This window comes from Scheffersomyces xylosifermentans, assembly GCF_036884685.1.
Source record: "Scheffersomyces xylosifermentans strain CBS 12540 chromosome Unknown RJT20scaffold_7, whole genome shotgun sequence".
Taxonomy (NCBI): Eukaryota; Fungi; Ascomycota; class Pichiomycetes; order Serinales; family Debaryomycetaceae; genus Scheffersomyces; species Scheffersomyces xylosifermentans.
The window spans coordinates 2752-13846 of NW_027042945.1; the positions used below are offsets into that span (position 1 = coordinate 2752).

The 11095-nt window shown below is 38.0% G+C and overlaps 3 protein-coding genes across 3 annotated transcripts; 2 read left to right on the top strand and 1 right to left on the bottom strand. All coding sequences in view use genetic code 12, as the record gives it.

Moving 5' to 3' along the window:
* Positions 1–896, top strand: RJT20DRAFT_148198 (uncharacterized protein; the record flags this gene model as incomplete). Its single annotated transcript, XM_064918965.1, has 3 exons — positions 1–45; positions 252–324; positions 401–896. 3 exons carry the CDS (start codon positions 1–3, stop codon positions 877–879), a joined length of 597 nt encoding a protein of 198 aa, XP_064772218.1. The 3' UTR covers positions 880–896.
* Positions 897–5331: 4435 nt separating this feature from the next.
* RJT20DRAFT_136494 (uncharacterized protein) lies at positions 5332–6012 on the top strand (the record flags this gene model as incomplete). Its single annotated transcript, XM_064918478.1, has 1 exon — positions 5332–6012. One exon carries the CDS (start codon positions 5332–5334, stop codon positions 6010–6012), a length of 681 nt encoding a protein of 226 aa, XP_064772219.1.
* A 163-nt stretch (positions 6013–6175) lies between these two features.
* Positions 6176–7141, bottom strand: RJT20DRAFT_130159 (uncharacterized protein). Its single transcript, XM_064917674.1, has one exon. The coding sequence runs from the start codon at positions 6785–6787 to the stop codon at positions 6266–6268; it is 522 nt and encodes a 173-aa protein (XP_064772220.1). The 5' UTR covers positions 6788–7141; the 3' UTR covers positions 6176–6265.
* Positions 7142–11095: the final 3954 nt, after the last annotated feature.

An 11095-nucleotide genomic window follows, 5' to 3' on the forward strand; every position in this document is an offset into this window, starting at 1 on the left:
ATGGCACTAAGAAATGAAATGTTGAGACCACGGGTTACAGGGACAGTAAGAGTTGCATTTCACCAACTGCCAACAACCCATATTCACGTCTCATGCTTATGTTAAAACCAGCTTCATCTACGAAAATACAGTTCAGGTTGAAATCAAGCTTATGTTTATATTCTTGTACCCATTCAAGTCCATCTTGTCCGCGCTCATCCAGACTTCTTCTTAAAGCCCATTTCGAAATTCTTATAAGACTAAGCTTACAGACCTTAGTTACAAAATTATACACTGTTGAAGCTTTAGATCTTACATTCTTGAAGTTCTCTTTAAGAGCCTTTAGTATGTCATCGAGAGTTACCGTTCCATTTTGTCTTACCATGTTTTGCACACACTCCTTGTGTTCATCATTGAGAAGTTATTCCAAAAACTTCTTGGTCTAAGGATGCTTCTTCTACTTCTTCTACTTCGAACATCTTGGACAATGGTAGGTGGAACGTTGATCGGGACATTTTCGGCAGCACGTTATGTCGAGTAGAATATGATTCTGCGACGAATCTCCCTACATTGGAATTACCTTCAGTAGTATTTGTGAAAAAGTATTACTACGACAGGTCATGGTGGAAAGAAAATAATGAATTTGCACTTAATGAAATTCCAGAGCGAGATGACTACTATGAAATGTTTTTCAATGAGTTAAAACTCAATCAAATGATCGCGGAATCACAATATGCTTCCAATTATCCCAAACTCCTTTGTTCAGGCTATTGGAATGGTCTTGGAAACCATCTTATACACATATTTGAGTACCTTGGAGAGGAATTGCCAGAGCAGGAATGGGACAAACGCAAAGTCTATCAGACTATTAAAGATAGACTCAAGGAACACATCTTTTAGGGGTCTCGCACAATGACGTAAGGATTCCCACCATTCATGTTTCCTTGTCCGTGAAGGTTTCGTTAATTGATTTCGGATTTTCAGTCATCACTGATGATAAAGATATATGAGGAGAGACCTCGAAGAGCTCGACTTCATATTTGGGTTCAGCGACGTTGCTTACAACAAAGCTATCGAGAAACAATCCACTTAATTGAAGGGAAAGAGTCAAATTGTACATGATAAGTAAGAGGGTCCAAGTGATATCGAACAAGAATTTGACCAGCCTCCTCCGCCTTCGCAAGATTCAAGAACAACAGCATCAGCGGCGGGTGGCGGTCTGACAAATTCACAGAAATAGTAGAACGCCATATTGAACAAAGACGCGAGCAAGAAGACGATATGTATGTGAAATAATGACAATACAGCTTCTTACGTGCCGACCTACCTCACACATTCAATCTAAGATGGTTATCTTCGCTCTTTGCTAAGAATATACATATTTGCGTTTAGTTAATACACGACGACAATGCGCAAATGCAATATTGGCTGAATTGATTCCACTGAAAAACATAATTCGGTGAAGAGGGAAAGGCAGTAGAAGCGAAAGTGCCATTGCATCGTGCACTCAATTTAAGTCAAATACACATTTGGTCCTAATTGAATAGCCTCCTGTATACAGTGCTTTCATTTATTATTCACACTATTGACCGGAATTGGTTCATACCAATCCGGTAAAAACTATTAAAACCAGTGCCCGGAATTGATTCATATTATACCCCCTAAAATATTCCAACCAAAATTCGGAAAATGTTAATACCAATTGACGACAAAGTTCATACCACTGACAAGAGTTGGGGACTTGGGATGACAATAGAGGGTAAACATCTTGAAGTAGCACTATAAAATCATTGATCAACGCAAATTACCCATAAATTACCTATTTTTTTGAACAACTTGTAAAAAATCTTATACTCTCCCTATTGTGGTTCAATACTTTTAATTGTTTATGCTTCTTCAGAAAAGAACTCCCTCTAAACACATTTCGAAATGTCTTGATGCATGTCTACAGAATCCTTGGTAGCTTTCCTGTGTTATCGCATGAGTAGCATCTCTGATTCTTGGACTCAATTGGTCCTTATTACTCAAGCATGATCTCTTAACCTTGCTTTTGCACACCGACCAAAACTCTTCGATAGCATTCAAGCTTGGAGAATATGGTGGCAAGAAGACTAGTTCGAGTCCGCTCAGTGCAACTAATAACTGAATGTCACGACGCTTGTGAATGGATGCGTTATCTAGAATCAAGTATTTCAAGTCAGCTAATTCGGGGTTCTTATTCGCTTGTTCAATGATAGACTTGATGAAATGATAGAAATGGTTACTGTTGGTTCCTTTCGACAAACCTTCAGATGCTTTACCATTGTCAAGCTTTCTCTTCTTATTTGGTAATGCTGGTGTTCTAGACTTTAGCGCAATGCAACCTTTAGAGGAAATTGCCCCAAGAAAGGAAACGTTGAGACCACGAGTTACGGGTACAGTAAGAGTTGCCTTTTCACCTACTGGTGACCAACCATATTCTCGTCTCATGCTGATGTTAAAACCAGCTTCATCTACAAAAATACAATTCAGGTTAAAATCAAGTTTATCTTTATATTCCTGTGCCCATTCAAGTCTTTCTTGCTTGAGCTCATCCAGACTTCTTCTTAAAGCCCACTTCGAAATTCTTTTAAGACTAAGTTTACAGACTTTAGTTACGAAATTATATACTGTTGAAGCTTTTGCTTTGATATTGTCGAAAGAATCGTTGAGTCCCTTCAATATGTCGTCAAGAGTTACAGTTGCTTTTTCTCTTACCATATTTTGTACAAACTCTTTGTGTTCATCAGTGAGAAGTGGTTTACGGCCACGCTTCTTCGGTTGACATGTCTTACCATTCAACTCATCAACAATTGTCTTATTCCAATTTCTTTTCCAGGTGTAAGCAGTTTGTAATGGAATGCCCATTATCTTCGCTGCTCTGTATGCTGAAACCCCTTCTTCGTAAACCATATTCCAAAATCTTTCTTTTGTAGAGCTATCGTAGTATCTATATGGTCCTCTTTGTTGTCTTTCGACGGTTTCTTCTTCATCAATATCTATATCGATATCAGTTCCATCATCATCTACTTCGTCTATCCGAATTTCTTCGTTTGCTTTCGTTACATTTTTATAATCGCTGAAACAAAAACATGCTTCCACAGGTACCATCTCTGACTCAAGAGTCATCATATCCGTTTCGGAATAGAATCTATTACCGAGACCATCAATGAAACCGTCAGGAAGTACAGTTGAATTGAAATTCATGTTTACGTTCAATAAGATTATGTATACTTTATATTCCATTATATTTAATAATCACATAGTGAATAATCTCTCATCCAAAAAGCTGTAGTCTTCGCACATGAAAATGGCCGCAAAAAAGGTTTTGTTTAATGTTCCATAAGCGTTGTATCGTAACAAGAAATCGAGTGTACCACACCTCGTACCACTATGGAATCTTTTTAGAGGAGCAGATATACCTGTGGTATTAATATTGGAATTGAATATTACGAAAAATACCGTCGACTGGTCTTAACATTTTCCGAATTTTGGTTGGAATATTTTAGGGGGTTTACTATGAAACAATTCCGGCCATTGATATTAAATTTTCTTACCGGATGGTATGAACCATTTCCGGTCAATGGTCTGAATAATAAATGAAAGCACTGTAAAGCAACTCATGCAAAGCCTGTCGCAATGAATCAACTGTGAACACACTGTGAGAATCGGAAATTAAATAGAATTTCCGGTGATAAATTTCAAAATATTTTTAGTGGACAGTCCATTAATTACTGAATGAGGAAGTCGATTAATGATTACGCTGATATATGCTCATAACTTCCTTTTGGAGGCAAAACGAGGTCTGATACTTTCACCAAATGATATGAAACCGCAATCAAAGGTATCAGCATAAGCTTACCTCTATGGATGATTTTACGATAGTCCAATCGTGAAGTGCGATCAGCCTTCATGTGTCCCTCTGTCAATGAAACTCGTTAAGTTCATCTGATCGTCTTTTGCTAAATAGGGTAGATGTGGAAATGTGCTCTTCGGTGAAGTCTTAACAATAAAAACACAGGCCATACCCTACTAACAATTTACCACCTCACATCACATCACCACATCCTTGTAGGTATTTTATAACTAATCAATAAATAAAACGGCCAGCACTCACATTATGCAGACCTCACATCCTTTTTTTGCAGTCAAATCAAAGATATACTATTATAATACAGTATTATTCACATGAATGTCGCTCCATTCTCAAATAAATTCCCTTACCGTAATGTTAATATTTTAGCCACTGTAGATAGTAAATATTTAGGTTTGGTATCAATTAAACTATCCAATAGGTGCGACATTGAATGGGACTGAACCTGTGAATAGCACCATTCAATTGTTACAGATATCCGATTTTTGTTATTTTTGCTTTAGCTAGATAAACTTCGTGATATCAGATTATTCCAACCGGTTTTGCGGACACACAAAGAGCAATACTGCTTGTCTTCGCTCAAACCCATCATAACTGAATCTTACTCAATGTCGCTCCCATTGATCAATTGATTTACTACAGAAGGGTCATTTTTGGTTGACATGGGAGTCTCAATATTATGGATTTGAAGTGGCCATTTTCTTGAGAGATGTGCGACATTCATGTGAATAATACTGTATTATACCGAGTACTACTTATGTAATAATTGTTGCTATGTTGCTTCGGATGCATTGAACTTCTATATGCTGCGGTACGGCACTTTTCTCAGCAAAAAAGATGTTTGTGATTCCTTTGTTGAACCCAAGAATACAAAGATTGCAAATACGATAACAATGACTAAAAACTGAAGACGACTTCTTGCTACGAACACTTCAACAATGATTCAGTTAATACACTTATATAGTACATCTATAGAGACTAAAACAAGTGTCTAAGTATAAGCATTATTACAAACTGTAAGTACAATAATTATTGAAAAACTAGTTGTCAACATGACTGCAAAGACTACATAAGAAAGGATCGATGAAGACTACAATGAACTGTTTAGATATTACGTTTATTTGAGAAATAATAGGCAACCTCTTGGATCGCAAATTCTATAAAGACCATATTAAATATATTTTGTCGGCTTTGAATTGTCGAATGAAGTGAAGTGGAAATTGATGAAATTGAAATTGAAACGAGACGTTATGAAAGGCTTGAAAAAGAAAATGAAAATCCTTGAAATCAGCTTGAAAGTGGTGCTTAATGCTTGAAGGACCTTAAGCAATTGTACAATCTTGTTCGATTAATCGAACTAATATTTTGGGAGAACAAGGGACCATGGTGATGCGAAATCGCATTTACTCTTCACTCATTATACCAAGAGTAATGTGATAATAGAAATTAAAACCGTTGCAATGACTGATCTACCAGCCGAAAGAATATTAGAACCACCCTCTGCAGCACCAATAGATGGTTCACTAGATGTGCCAGATGTGGAGCTACTTGCACCAGAACCTGAGCCGGAGCCGGAACCAGATCCCGAACCAGAGTCAGAGCCACCAGCTGGAGAAGAACCAGAACCAGAAGAACCAGAGCCGGAAGAGCCTGATCCAGATGATCCGGAACCAGATGATCCAGAACCAGAAGAACCAGAACCAGAGCCTGAAGAACCAGAGCCTGAAGAACTAGAGCCAGAAGAGCCTGATCCAGAAGAGCCTGATCCAGATGATCCAGAACCAGATGATCCAGAACCAGAACCAGAATCAGAGCCTGAAGAACCAGGGCCTGAAGAACTAGAGCCAGAAGAGCCTGATCCAGAAGAGCCTGATCCAGAATCAGATGATCCAGAACCAGAACCAGAACCAGAGCCAGAAGAGCCTGATCCAGAAGAGCCTGATCCAGAACCAGATGATCCAGAACCAGAACCAGAACCAGAGCCAGAAGAGCCTGATCCAGATGATCCAGAACCAGATGATCCAGAACCAGAACCAGAACCAGAACCAGAAGAGCCTGATCCAGATGATCCAGAACCAGATGATCCAGAACCCGTACCGCAGCATTGTCGTAGAAGACCCGTACCGCAGCTTATTAACTAAAATGGAAGATTAGGTTAGAGGAGGTCTCAAAGGAGAGCTCTATTTGAAACAATCTACAATGTTAAAGAGAAGAGCACGTCTTTCTTCCCAAACATAAGGTGAAATTGGTAGATAAGGTAATTTATATTAAATTACCCACTTAACTATATTGAAATAGCCATGAGGATCATGAACTCGGGATATATAAAGATATCAATCGGCCGCTTATATAGGTATATAGACGCTTATATAGGTATATAGAGATCATTTTGATTTATAAATTCTTACCAACACTGTTTTCGCCTCCACTTGTACAATTGATATATTCGCCTGATCTGCTACTGCAATCAGTGTATTTAACTAAATACCTGTCCGTGCCAAACTTGAGATAAAAGGTCCATTTTCCACCATGTGTTAATTTCAAGCACTGGAATGCGCATATTTTTTTACCATTCGTCTTTCCCACATGTTCATCAAGTGAACCTTCAATTGTTGATGTAAGAGCAGTTGTATCACATGCCCCAGTAATTTCACCAGCTTGCCAATACACATCTATATTATTGTACACATGTATGGTTGCAAAGTCAGAACGGCAATTATTTTGGTTCAGTAGACTCTTGATACCATTAGCTATATCTTTAAGTACCTGATAAGCGAACGCCATACCTGCTAAGCATACCCCAGCATTGTTAGCAGAATGGGTACAAATTCTTAAATCAAAGCGCTTTGCTAACATGGGATTTGTAGAGTAGGTTTCACTAATATAAAAGCCAAATTTTCCATTATCATTTTCCATAAAAGCAAACCAATCTGGATGGACACTTTTAAGTGCGGTGCTACTATACCGCGAAGGCCAAGAAGCAGTGTCATTATTGACAGTCAAGCGTCCATACTTCTCAGTATCAATAGTTTAACTGTGTGATCTAAACGCGCATATACATGGTATCAAGAAGGTAAAGAAATAAGACAATATGATGATGGGTTTTAAGGTCATTGTTAATGAGTACAGTTAAAACAATTAACATAGGAATTATAAGTGAATAAAACCTACTCAACATTAGAGATATATCGTTGAAGTGATACAAATAAGCCACTCTACAGTTAAATAAAATTGGATGAAAAAGATTGGTCTTCAGAGGACTATTTATACATTAGTTTGTCTGATGTGGCTGTTTTATAACGTGTTGTTTATCATACGATGATATACGATGTAGCGTCATCTTTATGGTGCGCTTTGTCACCCCACTATGAGAGCTAACTTGTGTCAATCTAATAATGCCTTCATTAACTTGTTGTCTCAAGAAATGGAGGCGGATATCTATGTGTTTGGTTCTGAGGTGGAAGATCGGGTGCTGTACTAACTTGATGCACGAAGTGTTGTCTTCATGAATGGTAATTGGAAATTGAAGGGGAACTTTCATTTCTTTAAATAGATTTCTGAGCCAGAGGACTTCTTTGACAACTTCAGCCAAGGCTAGATACTCGGGTTCTGTAGTAGATACTGCAACGGTTGTTTGCTTCTTGGACTTCCATGATATTAACCCTCCTCCATATTTAATAGCATATCCTGAGATAGATTTTCTATCTTGTAAATTGGAGCCCCAATCTGAGTCAACATAGACCTCAAGATTGGGAACTCTAGATTAAGTTTGTCCTATTGTCTTGGTACCCTTAAGATGTCGAAGGACATGCTTTGCAGCAGCTAAATGTATTTCTTTAGGTGAGTTAAAATATCTGCTTAGTATTCCAACAATGTATGCAATATCAGCTCGAATAGTGTTGCTTGCATAAAGAAGCTTTCCAACAATAGAGCGATAGAGGTTGGCGTCACAATCTTTGTCTTTTTCATTAAGCGTGAGATCTTGTCCAGAAACTGCCGGTGTAGATACTGGGTTGCAGTTTTCGAGATTGAATTCTTTAAGGACTTTGCTGATATAATCTTCGAGTGTTGCATGTAATTTATCTTTTGATTGGACTATGTTTATGCCAAGGAATTTCTTAGCGAGTCCTAGATCTTTCATTTTAAACTTAGCACTAAGTTGCCTTTTGATCGTGGATATTTTCTCGTTGTTGCAACTTGCAATAAGGAGGTCGTCTACGTAGAGACCGATGATCACATCATCTCTCGTATAAATGCCAAACTCGGCTTGAGATCTTGCAAATCCTAAAGTTTCAAGGAATTTGCTAATGGTCTCATTCCATATCAATGGAGCTTGCTTAAGGCCATAAATTGACTTAGAAAAAGTCTCATTATAATCCCCCCATACTTTTGTAGATACCCTTGTGCAACTAGACGCGCTTTATAGCGACCGTCATTTTTAATGGTAAATACCCATCTGAAACCTAATTACTTTTGATTTTCGGGTTTTTCAACAAGAGTCCATGTGTCATTTTCAGAATGTGCTGTCATTTCCGAATTGCTTCAATCCATTTATCAGAGTCTCTACTCTTGATAGCTTGGTCGTAAGTCATAGGAATATCTTGTCCCGTATCTGCCGTCACGGTATATGCATGCCCCTTTATGATTGTTCTTCCTTCGACATAATCGGCAAGTCAAAGAATGACAGTCTTCATTGTATTAGAATATTTATTTCTGACTTTTGGATGCCAAGAAGTGGCTGTTTTTCTTTGCATGTGGGCAAAGTAGTTTCCCAAAAATTAAACAAATAATGCATGGACTGCAGACTATTTGCAAAGCCTAATGTTGCAGAGTAATCTTCCAATAAAAGCCCTTCTTGTGTGGCAATATTGCGCTAATAAGTTTTCAAGATACTCCTAATCAAGTAGGTATTCACGAGTTATATGGTTCTCCTGTATGTAGTGTCGTAAATAGACGAGACTATCCGCTTAGAATAAAATAGGAGACCTCCGTAATAAAGTGAAGATAACTTATTTATTTTTAAATGGTACGGAGTCATTTGATGGCAAATTTCATACCGCGGACAAGTACGTGGGACTTGGGATGACAATAGAGTGGAAAAGTGTAGAAGCAACCAACAGTGAACATCATTGAATAAGTGCAATTTGCTAAGTTTGAGCAACGTGAATAAAAACTCTTACTCGATTTATCATTGTTAAAACCATAGTTTTAAATATTTAACTACTTTTTTATCTATATTGTTGTTTCACTCTATTGATTCTTCAGAAAATCTTCCCTTCTAAACACAATTCGAAATGTCTTGATGTATGTCTACAGAATCCTTGATAACTTTCCTGTGTTATTGCTTGAGCAGGATCTCTGATTCTTGGTATCAATTGATCTTTATTACTCAAACATGATCTCTTAACTTTACTTTTGCACACTGCCCCAAACGCTTCGATAATGTTTAAACTAGGTAAATATGGTAGCAAGAAGATAAGTTCTAGGCCACTCAGCGCATCTAGTAACTGGATATCACGACACTTGTGAATAGATGCGTTATCAAGAATCAAGCATTACGTGTCACCTAATTCAGGGTTCTTGTTCACTTGTTCAATGATAGACTTGTAAAATATAGAAGTCGTTACTATTAGTTCCTTTGTTTGAATTATCAGATGCAATCTTACCGTTTCAAGATTTCTCTCTCTATTGGACAATGCTGGTGTTCTAGTCATTAACTCGATACAACCTTTAGAGGAGGAGGCACCAAGAAATGAAATGTTGACACCACGAGTTACAGGGACAGTAAGAGTTGCATTTTCACCAACTGCCGACAACCCATATTCACGTCTCATGCTTATGTTAAAACCAGCTTCATCTACGAAAATACAGTTCAGGTTGAAATCAATCTAATGAATTATATTCTTGTACCCATTCACGTCCATCTTGTCCGCGCTCATCCAGACTTCTTCTTAAAGCCCATTTCGAAATTCTTTTAAGACTAAGCTTACAGACCTTAGTTACAAAATTATACACTGTTGAAGCTTTAGATCTTACATTCTTGAAGTTCTCCTTAAGTGCCTTTAGTAGGTCATCGAGAGTTACCGTTCCATTTTGTCTTACCATGTTTTACTCACACTCCTAGTGTTCATCATTGAAAAGTTAGTCCAAAAACTTCTTGGACTAAGGATGCTTCTTCTACTTCTTCTACTTCGAACGTCTTGGACAATGGTAGGTGGAACGTTGATCGTGACATTTTCGGCAGCACGTTATGTTGAGTAGAATATGATGCTGCGACGAATCTCTCTACATTGGAACTACCTTCAGTAGTATTTGTGAAAAAGTATTACTACGACAGGTCATGGTGGAAAGAAAATAATGAATTTGCAGTTAATGAAATTCCAGAGCGAGATGAGTACTATGAAATGTTCATCAATGAGTTAAAAATCAATTAAATGATCGCGGAATCACAATATGCTTCCAATTATCCCAAACTCCTTTGTTCAGGCTATTGGAATGGTCTTGGAATCCATCTTATACACATATTTGAGTACCTTGGAGAGGAATTGCCAGAGCAGGGATGGGACAAACGCAAAGTCTATCAGACTATTAAAGATAGACTAAAGGAACTACATCTTTTAGGGGTCTCGCACGATGACGTAAGGATTCCCACCATTCATGTTTCCTTGTCCGGGAAGGTTTCGTTAATTGATTTCGGATTTTCAGTCATTACAGATGATAAGGATATATGAGGAGAGACCTCGAAGAGCTCGACTACATATTTGGGTTCAACGACGTTGCTTACGACAAAGCTATCGAGAAACAATCCACTTAATTGGAAAGAGTCAAATTGTACATGATAAGGAAGAGGGTCCAAGTGATATCGAACAAGAATTTGACCAGCCTCCTCCGCCTTCGCAAGATTCAAGAACAACAGCATCATCGGCGGGTGGCGATCTGACAAATTCACAGAAATAGTAGAACGCCATATTGAACAAAGACGCGAGCACGAAGACGATATGTATGTGAAATAATGACTATACAGCTTCTTACGTGCCGACCTACCTCACACATTCAATCTACGATGGTTATCTTCGCTCTTAGCTAAGCATATTCATATTTGCGTTTAGTTAAAACACGACGACAATGCGCAAATGCAATATTTGCTGAATTGATTCCACAAAAAAACATAATTCGGTGAAGAGGGAAAGGCAGTAGAATCGAAAGTGCCATTGCATTGTTAGA